A 22953-nucleotide genomic window follows, 5' to 3' on the forward strand; every position below is an offset into this window, starting at 1 on the left:
TTTAGTTTCAAAGTTGTTTATTTCTCAATTCACATCTTGGAAGTTAGAATAACAGGAGGTACTAGAAGACTTCACAAAATGCAATTTGTAGGAAATGCGGTGTTGGCATCATTGCTTACATGTCTGGGATCAACAGACGACTAAACCTTCAGTAGTTTTTCACATCATTGTTTATGTTCCAAGCCAAGCATGTAAATGAATCAGAATCAGTGGGGCTCCACAGACCAATACGGGGTCAGTTATGATAATGTTTTAGGTCACCACTTTGGAACTTTACTTACCTTATTTAAAAAATGCAAAGAACAATATTTACTGCAAATGGTATTTTAGTTAAAGTTTACTATTAGGTAGGAACATTATGGTGTAAATTTGAAGATAACAGTTAAGAAATCAAAGCTTAAAAAATAAATTAATTATGAAGACCCTTTTAAATTAGAAATTATGTATAAATGTATAAAACAATCCTAATACAGAATATTAAAACATTTTTATAATGGATTTAATGATGCACTGACTTACCTTGTCCATTTTTTGCATGTCCAGTATTGTTCCCTAAAGTACATGTATTTTTGTCTAAACAGCTATAAATATGTATTCTGAAAGAGCAGTTACTATTTCTTTTAGTAGATTAGTTTTCGGTATATGATTATAGATCTGTGTATGAACAGTGCCAGTTGTTGTTCATCCCTCATTTAGTTCTCTGTTGACTTCAGTCCATTGTGCTTAATTATAAAAATGGATTTTTTTTTTTATTCATTACTTGTAAATCAGATACCATTTTTATTATTAGTCTTCTAGAAGTTTAGATTGTGTGTGTGTCACATTTAATATTCACCTGTATTATGGGAGTATTGTCGTAGAACATATAGACGTAGACTAGCAAGCTTTCATTTGCTTGGCTTAAATACCTGTAGCAGCAGTCTAACGATCACTATGAGCCACATAAGCTCATCCAGATCCCCCAAATGCAACACATTGCTTTAACTCTTGGCCTAGCTGAATTACATTTCCCGCAAATTCTCATTTTGTCTCTGGCTGCAGAAGAGACCTACCCACTGTGCCCAGAGTTTGTTTTACTGGAAATGTAAGCAGGAAATTCTAGATACAGCTCTATTTACTGGATGTAATTATCTTCAATGAGATCCAAGGTACCTGCTTAGATGACTAAAATGAGATCTAAGGTGCTTCACTCCAAGGAATGGTTCCAGAAAGCCCACATTCCAGTGGCCACTTCAGTTCTAACTCCCTGCTTAGAGCTCTTTAGATACAGAACAGCAGCACCAAGCCCTCCTATCACCTGTTCAGGCCAGTATTGAGAGGTCTTCATTCTGTGTGCACAGTGAGTGCTCTCGTTGTGTCTCATTCAGAGATATAAACCTCAAAGAAAGGTTGGATTCAACTGTACCATTATACCTGGTGTGTCTTTCCAGTAGCCATAGTGCTGTTCAACTGAAAGGATTTTTTGAACTGGCCTTCAGAGTTGTCTAACTCTCCTTCTTGACTATAGAAGCAAATGAGATACATAAATGATAATTTTCTGGGGCTACTTGCTGGAGCCTTACAACACCTAAATAATCTCTTAAAAATAATAACAATAAAAAAAAGTGGTTTTGTTCTTATATATCAATTGTTAAAAACTTCTGTGAATCTGTGCATACTGTAATTGGGGCATTTTGCTGTCTAATGAGTAAACTTCTCAGTGCACACTGCGATACTTGTCTCTTTCTTGCATTTCCTGGACCACAGTTGTCTTCAGCCTTCAGAAGTGCACAGGACCAAATGCCTCACCATAGCTCTTGCAGACATACTGTGGCGTGCGGGAGGCAATGAAAAAGCAGTTGTGGCACTGTAAGTAGGAGAAACAGTTTTAGTTATTGTACAATACTGCTATAATTGTGTCTGTTGTACATATACATAGTTCACAAATGGAACTTCCTTAAGATGCATTTATGCAGTCTAAAATGACTTAGGGAGAAAAGCAAGATGCCATTTCTGCTGTCCCAGTAACTGGGACACCATCAAACTCTCTGAAACTGCTGCAAAATGTCCTGTGGATTTCATTGAGGCTACAAATCCTGCAAAATCTCTACCAATAGTTATTGATCCAGAAGCAAAATTTTACTCCTGCAGGTTTATACTGCAGGATATTCTATTATGGCTGGAATTTATTTCCTTTTCCTGCAGCTGCCTAAGTTTCTTAGTTTATGATAAGCAGTTAGGCTGTTTGTAGACAGTACATCTAGCTTTTTGCTAGCTAGCTTTGACTGTACTGAATCCTACACTATATTTTTAACTGAGCCAGGTTTGTGAGAAGAAGTTATTTCTTTTATTAGATAACTAAGATAGCTGAAAAATAACTTACAACCTTCTGGACCCAGAAGTTCTTCTTCAAACCTAAAATAGAAGCAGCAAATTCAAATACATTTCCAATGATATTTTGAATGTTTTCCGTTTATAAAATATTTCCTCTGTGATGATATTGTACATCTGTTCTGTTGCTTCTGTTTTAATGTCATTTCTCTCATATTCTTCTGCAATAAAAACTGTCATTAACATCTTAAACCTACATTTATCCTCCTTCTCTATAGAGAAACTTGTAATTCATATTAGATAGACTGAGAGAACACAGCTAAAGTAAATGTTTCATTGATAAATTTGTTGAATACCTAACATGAACCTATTATGCAAAAGATTTTCTGTTTATTTGCTTGCTTGTTTGCTTGCTTTAAGTAATTTAAATAATAATAATACAAAATCTTTGGTTCATCATTCAGTTCATGTAAGATGTTGATATCTCTTTAATGTGATTTTGGTCCTTTTAACAAGAGTTTTGGTTTTGTTTGAATATCCTATTTAGGCCATCAGGAAGACAGCAGTTCACTCCCATAGGAAAATACAAGGCAGATGGAATCTTAGAAACTGTAAGGCTCTGTGTAACTTGCAGTAACATTTTCCGTATATCCTTTTTGTAGTTTTTCTTATTTTAGTACAATGAAATTGATTTCCATATATCCCATGTTTCTCTTAAGTGTTTTAAAACCTTTAATGTCATGTTATTTAGTTGGCATCCAAAAACCAATAGGAAATAACAAAATCTGATAGTCTTTCTGGCTCCGAAGTTTCCCACTGCCTGTGGGCAATTGGACTTTCTGAAATTGTTTTTGTTCCATCTACCTTTCAGGCTTATAAACTGTGCCTGCTTTTGTTGGTTAGCAGTAAAAAAATGAAAGTGGATCCTTTCAAGTCAACTAGCACAACCATGAGCAGCAAACGGCAGTATTTTATTGTGTTTTATGCAGAATTCTTTGCCTCTCTCCCCCTCCCCCCAGTTATTTCCAAATGGCAAAATACTTTCCAGTTGTGCCTTCATTTCCATCCGAAGCCCTCAAATGGCTTTGCAAATACTGATGGCATAAGCCAGACTTTAGTGGTTTAAGGAAATATTACTGGCCTCCCAAATGGAGGAATGAACGTGTCAACAACTTTTCAGAACTAGACATTTTTGGAACAACTGGAAGTGAAAACCTGTATAGAGTGAATGCAACATAAAAACTTGGCTATCATATGTTCTTCCAAGAGAAAAGATGTATTATTTAATATGTTAAAATAATTTTGAGCTGCTGGCCTTTTCAGAATGCAACTAATACTACTGTGCTACCTCTAAGTACTGCTTATCACAGATCATGTGGACATAGGTACAGTGAAAATGTGATGGAAAGGAAATTCCTGATACAGCCAGGAATCTAAGTAAGAGTGCTTGATCTTTCCCATCACTGTATCCACAAGACCATAATTGCTGTCAGGTTACAAAGACAAAAAAAAAAAACCAGACAGTTTGAAAGTAAGGGGCTGGACCTGTGAAGTCCTCTGAACTTCATGCTAGAAAGGAATATTTTTGAGACTATTCTCCAAGTATGATAAGAAGTGCTCTGATTAGGCCTGCTATAGACAGCTCACCATATGGGTACAAGCTCCTGAGCTACTTGGTGCTTTTGTGTCTTCTGAAGCTTCATTATTCTTAGGTTCTAAGAGTTGTTTTGCATTGCATAAACTATGTTTCAAAGTGAAGCAAGCTAGCTGCACAATGAACTTACAAGCTGTAAGAAGCAGCATCTATAAATTCAGAAAATATAAATTGCTGAGATACATTTTTTTATCAAGTTACAGTAGTAAGATAGATTTCATTAGATCTTTAAACCATTTTATGTTAGTTGAAATCCAACCACTCAAATTTAAAGTTTTCCCTATGTTCATTTAGTTTCATGTTTTAAAAATGAGTTGCTATTGTTTCGGTTAATTTTTTTATTATATTTCTTCCCAGCTAATACTGCATAGTGCCACAAGATATGAAGATCTGATTGTACTTCTTCAGCAGAATATTCACCAGGTACTATGTATTCAGCTGCCAGTCTTTCCGTATTTATCAGCCTGATATGACATCTTCTGAATGTAGTTTCAAAAACATGCTTTGCATTTTAACAAATAGAGTGAAAAAGTCAGTTTTAACATAAATGAGAACAGTTCTTTCTGCTTTTAGTTTGATTTGCATTTCTTTAGGAATGGGCTTAAAAACATGTACAACAATTTAAATACAGTTCTTTTCTTTTTCAGTTTGAAATTGGCCCCTGTGGATGCATTCTTCTGACTGTGTCTGTCATCTTATCAAGATCTATCAATCTGTGAGTGTCTTTGTATCCATTTTCATAAACTGCAAATCAACCAAGCTGTGCAAAGCGAAAAAGAAGCCATGATGTACTTAAGTCGCTGGCTTTTTTAATCTGTCTTGATGTTTACTCTGTTAAATACAGGGATATTGCTACTTAGATTTACACATTTAATCTTGGCTTTCATTGTTATTGTTGTGAGTTTGAGATCACCCTTTAAATAGATACTTAGTTGTGGGTCACCAGTATGGATGGAGTTAAGAACACAGGAATATAAACACAAGGTAAGTGTGGCTCAGAATATGACAGCTTTCTTCATTTTGTCAAATTTTACTTCTGTAATAATCTCCTAGAATTATCTGCAAGGGAAAAGAAATGTTCCTTGACAACTTACAATAACAACTGACTTGAAAAGAGCAGCTGCACTTGAAAGCAGCACGGGTTTGATTTGTGTAAGTTGAATGGTGCTTTTATTTCTTGCATCTCTAAATTGTCTTGAAAACGAATAATGACTTAGTCCAGATTTGATATGATTTTGTTCATTCAATTGCTCACCCACTGAACTTCCTAAAAGCATTTACAGATATATTATTTTTTGGTTTTGTTGTCATTTCCTCCTTTGTTTTGCTTACAATAACACTACAGACCATTGGCTTATCTCCCCTTTTGCACTCTGACATGAATGACATGATAATGTTATAGCATATGTCATTCTCATTTTTTTTCTGAGCTAGTTAGAGCAGAAAGGTCTACATTAGTAAAGGTATTTGAGCAAGTGGTAATATACTTGTCACTTTTTAGGATTATCAAAAGCAGCAGTGTTCCTAATTCCTATTGATTGCATTGCTTTACTTGCTATAAAATGGTAAACATTCTTTAATAATTTAAGAAAAAAGTTTATTTTTTCCTCTTGATTTTTAACAGGTATGTTATGACAAGTCCAGTCAATTATCTGTGATTGCACTTCAGGTCTAAACTGAAGATAAAATTTCCTCGCAGCATCTATTTGCATTTTTAGATATCTAAATAGTTTTACAGGTCTAGTTCAAAATGGCAGAATTGTTTAGAAAATGTAGTTATTTTCTGAGCAAGAATCATGACTTTTTCACAGAACTTCATCTTAAAGTACCATTACTCTTCTAGCTTGGTACAGTGTAATACATTGCATAGGTACCTATCTTTTGTTTATAAGAAACAGGAATTTTTCTCTGTCGCTAGATACAGTGGAATGTGTTTGCAAACTTTGCATAAGATTTGTTTTAGAAGTGCAAATTAAATTTCACTTATGTAATTTTGAGTAATAGATTTGAATGGCTATGTCAAAGTACTTCTCTTAGGATATTACAAATATCAAGACAAATAACTCACTGCTCATATCATCAAGAAATATGTACCATTTAGTGGGTGTTACAGGCATTTTAAGTCATTATTTACATAACTGGCATAGTTCTAGATGAATATTTGAAGACAAATGAGAAGTTTTTTACGTAATGGAATTTTCATCCAGCAGTAGATCTTTCTAAGCCTTTTTTTCATCTCCGTATTTTAAGAGAAAATCAGTTTCTACATAAAATTGAAAATGCCAAGTTTCAATTGTCCTGGTTTGTGTGCATATTCTATTGAAAAAGCTAGATAAATTATTTAATTTTTGTTAAGATATTGGCATATTTTAATTTCTCAAATCATGTTAAAATGCTTTAGTATGTGACGACAATGTTGACTGTCAGGAGGTAAAAGTAGGTAAATCTCTCATTTATAATTAATTGATATTATTTGTAAGATAGTTGTAGCCTAAGGATGGAATAGTCTTGCACCATGGTTATCATAAAACACAATTGTGTAAGATACTGAGGTATGTCCAACTAAAAGAAACCAAAGCATTTACATTTGATTCAACAAATATAACATTGGCATTTTCATTAATAAGTAATGAAATGTTTCTCTCTGTCAGAAATATTCTTCTGAATATTTTCTGTTTCATGAATATTTACTTAAGCTTTCAATTCAGGACATAATTAGAATAAAATAATAACATTATTTTGTATGGTGGGGAAGCTTTCATTAGTGGTTAAAAGACAGAACACTGAATGTAGACTAAATGGTGAGGTTTATTAAATGAAGGATACAGATTTCCTTAGAGCAATCAGATCTGCGGACAGATGCTTTCCACACCTGTACAGATGGAAGACCGCATGCTGTTGTGATCCTGCCAAATAATTGGGAATGATGGCTGCAGTAGTTGGTGGTGTTCACAAGGATCAAACATGTTTGTACCTTCTTTATTCTGTGACTAACTTCTGGCTGTTCAGAAGGGTCTCAATACTGCCAGCAATGGAAGAATGTCATCTTAAGATTAGCCTTCTAAAATTATGCCCGATCCTCCCAGCTCCCTCTGTAATCAGTGAAAAGAGAGAACATTCTCTAAGAGAGTCATCCCATCCAAAGATGTCAAGAAACATGAGGAGAATTGCTGATAGGTGGTGCCTATCTTTTTCCATTGAGTTTGGAGAGGGAATGACCAGTTTAGACTCCTATTTCTTAGATTTTTGCTATTTTGAGGATAATATTGTATCTTATCTTTATTTACATTCTATGGAAATATTTTGATCTAGGCTCCCTTTATGCTTAAAAAGAAAGAGAAAAAGGTCGTGATTCATTTGACACATCAAATATCAACCTTAGAATGAGATAAATCATCTTCTGAAATGCTGTTATCTCCCCTGTATATGAAGAAAATATAAATGACTACTCATGAAGAGGCTCTACACAGTATACAACATGTAGTCAAATAATTCTGTCTTACAGTGACTGGTCAATAAAATGGGAGGTGACATGCAGTGTTAATATTGCTAAAAATTATACATGATGAAAAAACAGTCTCAACTATTCTAACCTAGTGATGGGCTTTAAAAGGTTATTATGTAAAAGGAGAGAAATTCTGGCACCATTACTAGTAGTTCTCTGAATATACCAGTCCAATTTTCTATGATAGCCAAAAATGAAATAATGTGTTGAGCATTATGGTTATAAGAAAAGAGATTTTGACTTTATGTCTTTGCATAAATACATGAACTTCTCCTATATGTATCTTGCATGTAGTCTTGTCTCCCCTGGTCAGTAAAAACACAATAGAACCCAAACACACTGGAAGACAAAAACTAGAACGTTTCCCTTTAGTGTGGAGTAGCTTCTGTGTGAGAACAGATTCAATCTTTCCTATTCAGCATTGGAGAGGGACAACTTGGATGTGATAAATATGTGGAAACCCATGACAAGGTTTAATATGGAATGATTATATGTTGTTTCACAGAGTCTAAAAACATGGTTGTCAGGGAAATTATCAAGCCTCAGATTTAAAAATCTTTAAAAATTAAAAAATAAATAAATAAAACCATGCTACTTTTTCATCTGTAACATAAGTAACTTTTGGTACTGGGAGATGAGGAGGCCAGAAGTATCAAGAAATTCACATAAATTTACTGGAAGGTGCATGCTTCAGTTCCTTTAAACCCACCTGCCTGAATGTAGCCTCCATGTGGCCCAAATTTTTGTTCTGCCTTGACGTTTGCTACTGCTGCTGCTGACTGGATGCTGGCTTAGGCTGACTTTGGTCTGGCTCCATGATTTTTAGGTTGTTACCGATTTTTTCTTGTAAACAGAAATTCCAGATTGCAGCTAGGTCTATTACTCTAAATCACCAAAACCTTAAGTATTTTTATTTAATGGGCCCACACAGCCAGGAAATGCAGAGTTTCGCACTGCTTTGTAGGTTTTGCTAATGAGTTTATCATACTTCATACACTAATGATCATCACTGGTAGAACTGATAACAAATGGCCAAAGAGGAGTGAGAATTCCTGAGGAAGTTGCTCAGAACGTGTTGTTGCTTCTGGTACAGGAAGGAATGCTAGTCACTAACAATTGTAACCTCTTTTTTTTTTTTTTTTTTTTTTTTTTTTACAACCAACGAAGAATTAAAAAATAGTGGATGTGTTACACTTGCTCAGGGGACTGATCTTCCTGAATGTGCAAACTACATACTAAAACCTTCATGTTGTTAACAGCCACGAGATATTTTCCAAGTACCTTGGAGAGACCAAGCTACCAAGCTAAAAAGCAGGCTACGAGCTCCCGTGTGGACCATCTCATCACATCTAGCACTTTGTACTTTCACACCTTATTGTGCTTATCCATGCAAAACCCTTGCTATATTAGGATGTAGCTGGCTTTGATCTATTCATCGAATAGCCTTTAAATTTCTGCCTCTTGCCAACCAGACACACAGTTTTCATTGCTATATTTTTCTTAATCTGTGTAATAACTTTATTGAATAAAACCATCATTACTAGAACCTATTAGAGCTAAGAAAATGCCTTAGGTCAAATTCCTTTGTGGAAAAGCAGTGTATTGCCATTTGCAAGCTACCTGCAGACGCTAAAGAGAGCCTCATCTGAAAGACAGACTCACTGCCTTACTCACAAATATGCTGGCCAGTACAATCAAATCAGCACTGTTTGCAGTCTCTTTGGTTGACTGGTGCACAGATACTTTATCACTTACTGGTAGCAGACTGCAAATGTAATACTGCAGTCAGCACTGGTCATTTGGCTCTCTCTTCACTTTTTTTGTTTTTGTGAGAGTTAAGAAAACAATGGTACCATCTGGAAAAAAAAAAAAAAAAGAGAATGATCTTACAAGTCAAGAGGAGGCTTTGCACTTCATTAAGACTCACCACTTACTAATAAATTTAGTAAAATATGAGTCCACACATTTTTCTTTGATGTGATCTCACAAATCTAATAACTATCCTGCTGTCACCATTTCTCTTCCATAAAACTGTACAGACCCATTTCAAAATGATTTGTGTTGTTTCCCTTTGTGATCTTAGCAGATTTTGGTGTTGTGAGCTTTTTGTTTGTTTTTGTTTGGTTGGCTTGTTTGGTTTGTTTTTGGTTTCCAAAAGCTAATGCCTTTTTATTAAGTGAGATGATGTTTAGATTCCTTATCAATCGAGGCCTCATCACACCTACTAAGTCTGTTTTTAGTTACTAGTAATTTAGTTATCTTACCTAGTCTTCTGAAATCTTCCACCATCTAACAGATATTTTTACTAAGGGGAATCATACAGTTAAGGGTAGATTCTGTGTTCTTGAGCATTTAGCCTTCATTCCTGTGGTACCATTTTTCTGAACTTAATCTTTCTTTCTAACCCTTCCTTGTAATAAATGCAACAAATCACGTTGATGGCAGTTCAGTAGATGTATTCCGTTGCAAAAAAAAAAAAAAAATCCTTTCCATGATAAATGAAGCCAAGCCGCACTAGACATGTTATAGGAGGGAGAAATTTTGACTTGTGTAGACTTCACATGAAAGGAAAGCCTAATCAGACAGGCTAAAGGACCAGTGCATACAATCCCTCTCTGACTATGCAGAGCATCTAGATTCAGCATTTGCAGAACCAGTATACAGTATACCTTCCTAAAGGAACAAATTGCTCATCTGGAGAATATGATTTTTAGGTGCTCAGAGGATCTTGGAAGAATTTTGCACTGTTGTCATTATTATGCCATGTACAGTGCTCACATATATCCATTCATCAACTTGGTTTTACTTCTCGAACTATTTGGTTGCAAGACACGTGCCAAGGACCTTCCTGCTTTGGTACAATATAACCATTCTGTCTTCACTCATCCTATCTTTGTAGGACAGCATTTCACGGTGAGCTGTACTGTTACACATTTACACTATTTACACTATTTATTTACAGTACAGCAATACCTATGAGCTGTAATAAAGATCGGAAGCCCTCTGTCAAACAGAGAGAAAGACTGGGGCCCAGCAGTAAGACTGTCTTTACCTGGTGAGATAGCTTTTTATCAAGAAAGGTATAACATCAGATAAGCATCACTGTAGTAATCTTTATCAAGCCATTTTCTTCTGTATCTTTCCCAGTTATATCATTCACTGTGAAATAACCCAGATTCTGACGTTACTTTACATTTAACCTCTTTCAGTCACATAGGACATTAAAAAGAAAGTGGTATTGTGTTGGTGCATGAATCGTGGGTGGAACAATGGGTCCTCCACCCTCAATCCATTTTCTTTAACTGACACCTTTTCCTGTTGCAGAGCCATTCGCTAATTTAAAGTTCCCCTAAAGTACACCTATTCTCATTTTAAAATCTCCTCATGTTGTTTGGCTGGTAAAAAAAGGCTTTCTGTGAAATGTTCATGTGGCTTGTCCAATGGCAAAAGCAATTACAAGTTCACATAAAAGATCCAGTCACATGAGGCATACTCAGTTCTTGATGAAAATATGCCTTTTTTTTATTAGCCAGTTTTCTGGGAAAATGGCTTTTCATAATCAGTTTCCCCCCACTTGAGAACGCCTGGAAGACCATCAGCAAGGGGAAATTACGCGTGTGACCAGTTTTCACTCAGTGTTTACAGCTCTCTAATATAAATACATGTCATCATGTATTTTACCACTTAGTCTTTTGGTGTTTGAAAAAGATAGGGAAGCAGTTATTTTTAAGGGGAAACAGCTGCTAATTATGTTATAGTGCAAAAAATCAAGCAACTAGACCTAACAGACTAATCCATATTTGGGAGTCTCGGATCTCTCTAAGACCCGTTTGTGACTTTACAACATGGAGGAAGCACAAGATTAGATTTACCAAGAGCAGTGAGAGGACAATAAATAGGAGAGTTTGTGTGGGATCCAGACCTTGGTAGGGAAGAATCAAGTCCTTGTTTGTTTGGGTAAGTGAATTTCTGTACCTGCTGCTTGATAGGTTGCATGCAGTCCTCAAGATCTTTCATGTCTTTGGTGCTCTGTTGTATGAACTGGACAGAGGCCCTTCTAGCTGAGAGATCACTGGACAGGCATTGTTTTTATTAAGTGGAATCTTAATGAAGCACAGATTACAGCTTCAGCTGCTAAGAGGCAATAAACAAGGGAGTTTGCTTGTAAGAAGTTAATATTTCTCCTTCAAAGAAAGACAAGAAGTCAGGGGTAGTAACAGAGACAACCTCAATAACATTCGAAGGAGGATGAGAGACAGATCTGAAGCTATGATTTGTGTTCTCTGAAACTTGGATAAGCTGTGGAATGTATTGATGTATGAGCTGTTGAACTGTCACCTTACAACACCTGAGGAAGAGATGATCCATGGACTAAAGAATAAAGCTAGAGATGATGGTAGAATGGGATTTTGAAGACAAGATAAAAGAGAATAGGGTGTGACTCAACACAAACATATGCATCTGTCAATAAGATCTAGAGATAAGCAAGCTATAGAGCCTGTTAGATACAGAATGGGACCCAAGGGGAAACATGACCACAAAGGCAAGAAGAGGAAGAATTGCATTAGATGTAAAGAAGCTTGCTGAACTGAAGAACAAAGAACAAAAGTCAGTGATAAGGAAATAGAAAAAAATGAAACCAAACACAGCCAAATGGGGAAGAATCACGAAAACAAAGAGGATGTCCTGGGCTGTTGCATTCTTTCTGTTTGACATCTCACTAGGTAAGAGATTGATATATTGGGGAAGAAAGAAAGAAAGAAAGAAAGAAAGAAAGAAAGAAAGAAAGAAAGAAAGAAAGAAAGAAAGAAAGAGAGAGAGAAAGAAAAAGAAAAGAAAGCAAGAAAGGAAGAAAGAAAGAAGTAAAGAAAGAAAGAAAGGAGAGAAAAAGGGAAGAGAGCTAGGATTTACACAAATAATAGAGCAGCATGTGACCCTTGTCTCCCTGTTAATAAAATACAGGAAGCCTGTAACCAGCATAGGTCCATAGAACTGAGAATTGGATAGTGTGCAGGGAGGTAGGATGTTTGCTATGCATATGCAACGGAAAGGTTTCACATGGCAACAGGGGGAAAATCAGTATTGTTCCCCCTGTTACATCTAGTTCCATCTAGAACAAATCAGGATAAATCATAGAGCCTGAATGCCTGAAAAGAAGAAAGGTTAGCTCATTTTCTGGAGAATCTTCTGAGCAATAAAGAAAGAATTCAAATGAATGAAAAAAAAGTGTGGTGAACAACAAATAGCTCTAGCAAAGTTAGTCTGAATTTTGGTGAATAATGTGATTCAGACACGATCAGACTCAAACCTTGTCAAGGAAATTAACAAGCAATTCCCTTATAACATCAATAACAAGATATCAGGAAAGTGTGATGTTTTAGTTTTGGGTGAATGTGGCTGATATTAGGAATAATATAAGGAATGCCCCACAGCTAAATGGATATTCTGTCTTAAATTTCAGTAAGGAGAATGATACAGGGAATGGTCAGGATGACTAATTGCAATCCATGCATAGAAATGGTATTAATTACGTAGGAGGTGGAACAGAAGCTAAAAAAGTGATGGTCACACAATGGAAAAATATGCCAGATATCTTTTTGCCTAGGTGTTACTTCTAAATTTATGCAAGATTTTCTGAGCTATCTCTTGCTTTGTCAGACTTCATGAATGGGCTTTATCCTGGAAGCTTACTTGCTCTGTCAGAGTATATGGCTTGGCCCATTAAAACATGCAGTTACCTTGTATCTCTGGTGCAGTAAATCTGGGGAAGTGAATATTATGCATCTCCAAATACTGGCAAAACTAACACTTAACAGGTACAATGACAAATATGCTTAATGTCTTTTTTTCACAGTAGAGGTCACCATATAACTGTAGTAATAAACAATGCCTACATTTAAGAAAGACGGAAAAACAAACCAAGCAACTTAGTCTTTAACTCAGCACATTGAAAAGCTATAGGCAAAATTCTGAAAAGAGAGTAACTAACTGCAGAGGTAAATGGAAAATGGTGGAGAAAGCAGTCTGATTTTACTGAAGATAGGTTATACAAGACTGAACTAATATTCTGCTTTGATAAAGAACAGCTTTTTTAAAATGGGAAATGAAATAGATGAATTCTATCTGAACTTCAGTAAGCATGCAATTATAGAATCAGAGAATTGTTAGTTAAACTGGAAAAAAACCCACAACTAATAACATCAGAATAAAATTAGTTAGGGGTGAGATAATAAGATGTTTTTGCATTTGATATCATGCCACGTGTGAATTAATTTACTAATGTGAAGATAAGAAATCTTTTAAAAATTGTATGGGTGATAAAGAAAGGTGCTCAAAAGAGTTATCAGCAAGGAGGTTACTGATAAAGTTCATCGGTGATCAGTCTGAGATTAATCTTTCTTAATATTTCTTTCAGTTATGTTGAGAAGGGAGTGGTGTGCTAATGAAATGTACTAATTAATCAAAATTGAAAGGCACTGTCAATACAGAAAAGGAATCATGTTGTACAGAAAGAGTTGGCTCTGCTTCATGCTGAGGGTAATAAAAAAGATTTTTTCTTTTTAACTGCAGAAACTACAGGGTTGTGCAAACAGAGAGTACTCACTGCTGTGCTGTCACGGTCCATGAGTTATAAATGGAAGGGTAAAGAGTTGAGAAAAGTTGTGGAGCACAGAATGTCTTTAAGCCAGCAATATAAAATAGCATTGGATCTGCTCTTAGGATGTATTACAGTAAATAGTTTGAGGAGGTGAAGAAATATTACAGAATAGTGCAAGGCACTGATATATCCTCATTGAAATACTGTGTTACCCATTGGCTTACCCATTAAAGACAGAAGAAGTGTTGGTGAAGGGAAGACCAGGGTAATGAGAAATTTGTCTTATAAAAGGAGAAAAAAAAAAAGTGTTTATCTTTTCTAGCCTAAAAAAATAAATAAAAATGAGACAGGCCGTGAATATTTTCTACAATATAAGAGGGAAATGTGCCTAAGGAAACAAGAAAGACTGAGAAGAGTTATTTAATTTAAAGGACAATATTTGCACAAAATGAAAATACATCAGTAAACTTAGTCTGTGAATCAATAACCCTAGTCAAACTATAATTAGATTTCAGGTTCCTAAGCTACCACTGCAAAAAGTATGAGAAACCAAGAAGCAACTAGGAAATGTGGTTATCTGTGAAGGAGATATGGGATGGCCAGAGTTTACCAGACAGATGTAGAGAATGTCATCTTCCTGTCCCTGTGTCTGCAGCTCAACATTATCCGAGGCTATAGTCCACATCGTGGCTTATGTAAATGCAGAGCATCAATCTGACAGTTATCTGAGATATGTGGATTTAATAAGACTGTCCATTTAGGATTAAAGCAAAGGTCCATCCAGCCTGGTAGGCTGTCTTTGACAGTGGAAAGCTGTAGCTGTTGAAGGAAACTGCATAAGAAATGGGGTGAATATAGAGCAATTATTGTGCTGGTATTTTCTCCATGTTTCCGATAGTCAGTAATTCAGAGACTTCCTAAGCTGGCAGTTGTATCCGGACCACTGAGTTTATTAGCCCTTGATGAACCTATCCTCCATGAATTTGTCTAAACCCTTTTTGAACCCTTTTATTCTTTTGGCCTCCACAACATCCTGTGGCAATGAGTTCCCCAATATAGTTATGTGCCTTGTGATAAAGTTTTTCCTCTTGTTAGCTTGAACTGCTTGCCTGTTAAGTCTACAGAGTCTTGCCTAGTTCATGTTATGAAAAGTGCTGAGTACGGATTCTTTATTCATTTCCTTATCATTGAGAAATTTTTGATCCTCTGTTGTAATACATTAGTTGTCTCCTTTTGTAGCTATGGCTATAAGTTGTCTGTATATGGCCTGTACAGTCGCTTCTCATAGGGAAGCTGGTCCATTTGACAGGGGTTTCTTCTGGCCCTCTGAACTCTTTCTGGTTCTACTCTATCTTTGTACAGCTTAATTTACCATGAGATGAACTCACCTATTCTGTCTGTGAAGTCATCTTTTGCATGCTTCCAGGGTCACATTTTCTCCTTTGAAAGAACTACTGCCAACAAAAGCAATAGAGGAAAAGTGTAAACTCAAGAAACAAAATGTTCAATTTCTGTCATTGTCAAGTTAAAACTTGACGCAAACTGATAATTTGAAAGTGGCTGTTCATGCATTGCTTTTAGTTGGCTTGTCTGAGCAAGGACAGTTTTGTCAAAGCTAGCTAGGAGTTGTTATTTCTATAGCAACTGTATGTCTCAGGTTGTAAACTAAAAATATATACTCAGTCTGTCTGCAATGCTGACGTATTCGTGAGTATGATTTATCTTTCCAGACCTCATTATGTAACAATTAGATGGTCATACCCAAATCATGGTAGGCTCCGTTCACATTCATCAGACTGTGAAAAGGCATTTCCCAGTAGTTTCTTCCTCTGCTTTGCGCATTATTTACAAGGTCCTGTAAATTACTTCAGGACTTACTACTTTTTTTCCACATACTGAAATGTAAAGTAGCCAAGGACGATTAGCTGAAGACTGTGTGTTCATCTTTAGATACAAAAAATTAGCCCATCCCTAAGTGACAAATTAGCTTCGTCATCTTCCCAGTCTTGTTTTTTCCCTTTCCTTGAGGAAATCAAAGCCTTTCAGAAATGAACACTTTTGATTTTAGGGGCATAAGATATATTTTTTTAAAATATCTCCAAAGAGGCAAAATAGAAGTCTGATTCTATTAAAAAGTAGAGCAGTAATGAAAACGGTCACATTTTTGCCAAATTTCAGCCAGCCTCCTCTTATACTATGTACTATTCAGCTCCATTTGCTAAACATAAGGTCGTAGTGGTTAAAAAGATCCTAGTTTAATATCTTTCCGTAATGTGCTCAGCTCAGAGGGACATGTTGCATTCAATAAGAAAGATAATTTATTCTGAAAAATGGAACGATGGATTGAATATGCCAATTGCTTAATCACTTTCTGCATTAGACCTATCCCTCTGAAATATAAATACTTCTTATAGGGTGTAAGCACCCCTGTAGCAGCAGAGCTGATGAATTAAACGTGCATGATTACCCGAGTACGTGTACATTTCAAGAACTTTGTGAAATTATCAGGCATGTGAAAAAAGTGATAAATGAAGAATTGAAACCACTTCCTTGCTTTTATTGGTTTGCATCCCAAACAGCAATTTATTTATTTATTTTTAACAGAGGGGCTCTTAACTTCTTTTATAAGCATTCATTTATAACCTTTGCAGTGTGCCAGTATTAAAAAAAAAAAAAAAAAAAAAAAAAGGAACATTTACACAATAAGCCAGTCACCCATCCTGTCATTTTCCACATCCCCATTGTAATTATTTGAAATCCTTGTGCTTGAAGAGGAGTTTTTCTCCCTCCCAACCCAAATTCTATTTTGGGAGTAGTCTTGTAATTGTGTGTTTGTTAATATAGCTGTCTGTTGCCATGAACAAAGTGAGGTCACCAATTCTCAATTACAGCTTTGCCACAGAGTTAAGGGCTTTAAAACAGCTAGCACTTACTTAAATGCACCTTTTTTTTGTTTTATATTATTTCATTTTGCTGTGTTCTGAAGTTGCTATCAATCTGAATGATATCTAGGTTAAAATAACTAGCATTAACCAGCTAGTTTAGTGATAGGCTGGAATTCTTCCTACTGTTAAGTTTGTCTGTGACTTTTGTATTTAATATGCAATGTTCAGATGTTCTCCATTAAAGACTTGGCAAGGGTTTTCCTGGAAATACATTGCGAATTTGTGTGTATGAAGCATTTTTAAAATGTTTTATTTATCTAACTTAGTGTTATTTAGAAAAAGTTCATCTGATTACAGTGCTCAAAATGTTTATGTTTTGGGTTTGTATTTGTACACCTTAAAGCTTCAGTAGAGTGCTACAATTCACAATAATTTATCAACACGCTATCAGTGCTAAGGCTTATACTGCTTTTACAGTTTCATCTAAGTATGCTGTTTTTCTCCATCTGTCCTAAGCTCTTAGAAGACTTTTTTTTCATTTTTTTTTTTATAATGTGTATATCCCAGAATGGATGAGTGTGTTGAAAACATGAGGCAAATTTCTGACTAATAGGAACTGTCACAGCTGCCTTGATGTCAGTAAGTTATGTCACAGTTCAGACCTGTGGAAGGGTTGACTCAGAACATCTATACATCTCCAGTACTTTAAACCCTCAGTAAATGCATTAGTTGATTTTGTGTTGTTTTTGTTTTTATAAAAAATCTTTCAGTGTTTTTTTCTTCTGTGATTTTTTTAACTTCAAATTAGCAGTTTCATCAAGGCTGAATATTAGCACAGAATCATCAACAGGAACATGAAGAAAATGAAATTTACAATATATGATCTTATTTTTGGAAAGACTGTTTCAGGCATTCCTGCCCTAAAGCTATCAGCATTAGAAACTGTGAAAAAATACATACATTTCACACCACATGTTTTTGGTTGATTTCTGTCATGACAAGATTTCTCCAACTGATGGCTCCAAAGCCACCTATGCATTTTTGGCTTTGCCACGTAATAACACACAGTAGTTTTATATAAAAATAAAGAGAAAATATAAATATTATATAAGAAAACACATTATATTATATTATTATAAAATTATTTAATTTATTATTTATATAATTGTTGTATTATATATTGAATACATACTAAAAAAGAAAAAATTATGTTGCAAACTGAATGATGAAAAAGTTATGCCCTGTGATGTAAATATCTCACCATGATTTTAATTAAAAAAAAAAAAGATTTTTAAAAAAGTACCAAATTAATTAAACTACATGGAGATGAGTTTTGCCATGTTTTTGAGGTTCTGTGAACATATAAAATATGTCCACATTTTTTCAATGCATCACAAAATCTGAACGAAGAAGTTCAATCACTACTGAATGGAGAATTCAGCAGCTGAAGGGGACTCGGGGCAAAAACTGAAACATAGCAAAGGTTGAAAGCAAGACTCCATGCCCACTATTATGTCAATCTGAGTAGGTAAAAGTCATGTGAGATCTTATGGACTAATCTGAAATTTAGCAGATCTCATTATCACTCTTTTGTTTATGAACTGGCTCAAGAACTGGCTCAATAATGTCTTCCTATTGAACACAGTGCTCAAGTGTATTTGAATACACGTTTAATTTCATATATTTCTTCAGGAGATTTTCAAAATAATGTCTTGTTTTCTGATTGAGTAGTTTCAAAGACTACAATATTTCCAGTCGGGGCAATGACCACCATTATGAGCCATCATATCAGTCAACATACTTCTACCTCACTCCACTTAGACTTATGTACTGAGGATGACCAGGATTCTTAAAAGTCTCATGGCTTTTCTGGAGTTTTCTGTTTTAATGTGATTATAAAGTGATAAATGGAAAATTCCATGCAGGGACAAAGTAGAATTAGTGGTAACAATTTATTTGCTGTATCTGGTTTTACACCTGATAGCCAAGATACCAGAATGGACAAATCCTTCATATTTGCTTGTCATCAATGAATCTCTTCACAGTCCAGCAGAAAACAAAACACGTTGTAGTTATCTGGTATGTTTACAATACACATAGGGTACTTCCACTTCTGAGAAGCTGATGCCTTTTATTGTAACACAATGAATACACCTGCATTGAAGTTGGTAAGTCTTTGGGAGGTATGAATAATAATCTTAAAATGGTTTAGAATAGGTGTAAATCTTCTAGCTATATGCCTGATGTTTGTTTCCTCATCAGCAGAGATGATTTGAAAGGCAGATGTGTTTCTTCTTAAAAATCTGAGATACACCTCTAAGCTCCCATATTGTTTGTACCTACAGATGAAATTAGAACTTCCTCCTATTGTCTTTCTCGTATGTCCCATCGTCCCTAACTGACGCATATTGTATAGTCTACTCATATCAAACAGGGCAACAGCATTTTCAAGATGAAACTGTTTCTCAAACTAAAAAATGGCTGAAATCCAAAGATTATTATTATCCCATCCATTCCTCACAATGTTGCATGAGAGACTTTTCCATATCACAGGCACACTTTCTGTGGCCTTTTCTTTGATTTCCCACTAGCAAGAGATGTTATTATAACAGTTTTATAACTGAGACTAACTTGTAAATTATCTTTCAAATTAACAATAAAATGGGAATTGGTGTGATTTGATGGCTATGACAAATTTTCATGATTCTAAGAATCATTAGGACTGGAGATCTTGAAAGTTATACATAACATTCAGATTTTGTCACTCACATAAATCCCATGAGAAAAACAATTTTGTAATATTTGGGATGAAGACAGTAAATGCAGGATATCTCAGCGTTTTACTTAAAAAAAATGATTTTTTTTTTAACAGAGCATGTATAGCCATGTTGAAGGAAAAATTCAAGCCAGCTCTAGTGTAAACAAATCCATTCAACTGTTACTTTATCACAAAACAAAGCCTTCTCTTTCTTTACTCTTTCCTTCTTTCTTTCTTTCTTTCTTTAATTGTGTTTATTGTCAGGAAACATGAATATTTAGGTCCACAGAAGATTTTACAAGTCAAGCAAGAGTGAGAAGATTGGATGCCTATAGAATAACTAAGTTTTAACTTTTTAACTGATGATTAAGCATCCTCTCTACCTTTGTACCAAACTGAAATAGCAATGTAGCCAAAGAAACTGAGAGCAACGTGTTTTATGCTGAAGACCAGAAGTAGCTTTTTTATGAACCATAAAACTAATGTGTGGAGTTTATTGCCATAACTGTCCCAGAATGTAGTCCACAGTTTGTTCTGAAAACCACATTAGACATTAATGTATACAATAATATTTGCAGTTACATTATATTTGCAGGATAAAAATAATCAGTTATAAATTTTATGTTTTAGGGCACCAACCAATCACTAATTGAATTATTTCAGGAGTTATGGGAGAGGGAACTTGGTTTGGAGAGATATTACTCCATAATTATCAGTGATGCAATTTCATGGACTTTTGTCTTTGATGTCATAAAATAGAAGGGACCACATGACAGTATTATAAAAGTGTACACCTGGAGTCTTTTTTCTTTCTCCTTTTCATGGAAAGTATAATGCATAGATAATATCATCTTCAGTTTGTGGATATATCCCGAGAGTCAATGACAGGATAACAAATACATGCATTTGTGAGAACATTTTATCTAGCTCATTCTGTAAGACAAATGGTCTAGTAGTTCTGATTTGTAGTTCTACCTTGTGGTAGAATGGCTTCTCCTTTCCTCTACGGCTGTTTTCTTTGGTCTAGCTGTAAGTAACTTCTGTTTGCTACAGGTCTAGTTGATATATACTCTTTTTTCCCTGTGTGAAAATTCAACTTAAAGGAATTCCAAAATGTAAACTTCTATTCATACTCGGGAAACAGCATTTTTCCCCAAGATTTAGAGATATTAAGTCAAATGAAAAGAAGCAATTGTGCTTAAGTATTCCCTACTCTTTTTCAGGGTGCGCAATGATTTTGATGTGCTTACAAACCGTTTGATCGGCAGCCATGGCTATTGTACTCAGGTAAGTTAAGCGTGAAGTCTTGGACATATCATATGCCTCTGCACAGAGACCTGTGAACTGAACTCTGGGAAGAGATAGCATTTCTTATTTTAAGTACCTTACGTGTTTGTTTGTTTGTTTGTTTGTTTGTTTTCCCCCAGAATGTTATACATCTTCATCTTTATTGTTTTATCCTTGCATTTTGGCAGACTGTTGTCTTTGCTTTCAGAGTCTCTGCTTTTTGGTCTGTTAAATGAGTCCTGCTCAGCTAACAGCTGATGCTGACTAAAGCTAACTGGTGCTTCAAACTGGAGACTCATTGATTATAGCTGTAACCGAAAGACACATGGTGCTTGAAAATAAGGATTCTGAATTGCTGTCTGTCACTTAGGCTCATAACTTTATGTAGTCTAATTCCAGCTCATGCCCTGTACCAAATGTCTCCCACTGCCTGGCTCTAGGCCTGCAGAGGTGTCCAGCTGGTTGGAAACACTGAAGGTGGAATGAAGGTGGAAAGTAGATCACAAAATTCTGGGACATGGATTACCTGAAAACTGTGACATGGGCATAAGTTATGTGGTTTGAATATGGTGACAGCCATTAAATGTACTGCCATTTTGGCTGAAAAAAGGCAAGCTTCATGTTCTTCTCTCGTACTATCAATACAAGACTTTTATGCTGTGGTTACCTGGTGATTCCTCAAACAGGTGGTGGAACATCACTGGTGGTCTTAGAAGTCCTATAAGCATCAGTAAAAACCTATAAACTTCGGGGAGTCCTCCAGGAGAAACATTGGGATATAACTCTGTGCAGTTATTTCTAAAGTCATACATAAAGTCCAAACTGACAATAACAGTGTTAGTCATGTTTTAGGGCATAATAATTTTTTTTTCTGGAAACTTTATTCTTATTTTCCTTCATGTTTCTTGCCATATGTTATTTATTAGTGGTTAGCTGAAGCTAACCATTCATTCGTTGCTGTACCACAGTCTGCTGCTACATATCAACAGACTAACATATGCTGCTACATATGTTATTTGCTGTTATGTCCTAGCTGACCCTTTCTGGCTCTTATGCTATGCAAAATGTTTGGTGTCATTGTTCCTTGAGCTTCATGCACATGCATGTGTGCAAATACACACACACATACACCCTGGCAAGAAAATCTTTTAACAAGTCTTGTCCAATGTACAAAACACATTACTATGCACATGCAGAAGTATTGGGATAGTACTGCAGAGCTTTTAATTTATATCATTCATGCTGTAGCTTTCATTGTATAGAAAAAGGGACACCAAAATGTTTTAAGTTAAACAAAACCAAAAACACTAATCTGCAAATTGGATGGGATGCCATCCAGAAGGACCAGGATGAGCTTGAGAAGTGGGCCCATGTGAACCTAATGAGGTTCAACAAGTCCAAGTGCAAGGTGTTGCACCTGGGTTGGGGCAATCCCAGGCATGAGTACAGAGGGGGTGAAGAACACATTGAGAGCAGATCTGCAGAGAAGGACTTGGAGGTTTTGGTGGAAAAAAGCTTGTCATGAGCCAGCAGTGTGCGCTTGCAGCCCAGAAGGGCCACTGCATCCTGGGCTAAATCACCAGAGGAGAGGGCAGCAGGTGGAGGGAAGTGATTATCCCCCTCTGCTCTGCCCTTGTGAGGACCCACTTGGAGTCCTGTATCCAGGCCTGGGATCTCTACAACAAGAAGGATGTGGTTATGTTGAAGCACATCCAGAGGAGGGCCATGAGGATGCTCAGAGGCTGGAGCACCTCTCCTACAACGACAGGCTGAGAGAGCTGGAGTTGTTCAGCCTGGAGAAGAGAAGGCTCTGAGGAGACCCTATAGTGGCCTTTTGTTACCTAAAGAGGGCTTATAAAAAACATGGAGAGCAACTTTTTACATGGTCAGTTAGTGATAGGACCGGGGGGGATGGTTTTAAACTAAAAGAGAAGAGATTTAGATTAGATGTTAGGA

At 35.8% G+C, this 22953-nt stretch overlaps 1 protein-coding gene across 4 annotated transcripts in view; it reads left to right on the forward strand.

The window, feature by feature from the left end:
• Nucleotides 1-22953, forward strand: part of MINDY4 (MINDY lysine 48 deubiquitinase 4) — an 84913-nt gene that overhangs the window by 36389 nt on the left and 25571 nt on the right. For all 4 annotated transcript variants that reach the window (XR_014581014.1, XM_083827622.1, XM_083827621.1 and 1 more), the window contains exons 10-14: nt 1747-1848; nt 2858-2921; nt 4322-4387; nt 4612-4679; nt 20934-20997. Coding sequence is in view for 3 of the 4 variants with exons in the window: in XM_083827622.1 (XP_083683748.1) it covers nt 1747-1848; nt 2858-2921; nt 4322-4387; nt 4612-4679; nt 20934-20997 (364 nt within the window). In the remaining variant the exon portion in view is untranslated. The remainder of the gene's footprint in view (nt 1-1746; nt 1849-2857; nt 2922-4321; nt 4388-4611; nt 4680-20933; nt 20998-22953) is intronic.

This window comes from Anser anser (genome assembly GCF_964211835.1).
Source record: "Anser anser genome assembly, chromosome: 2".
NCBI classification, from domain to species: domain Eukaryota; kingdom Metazoa; phylum Chordata; class Aves; order Anseriformes; family Anatidae; genus Anser; species Anser anser.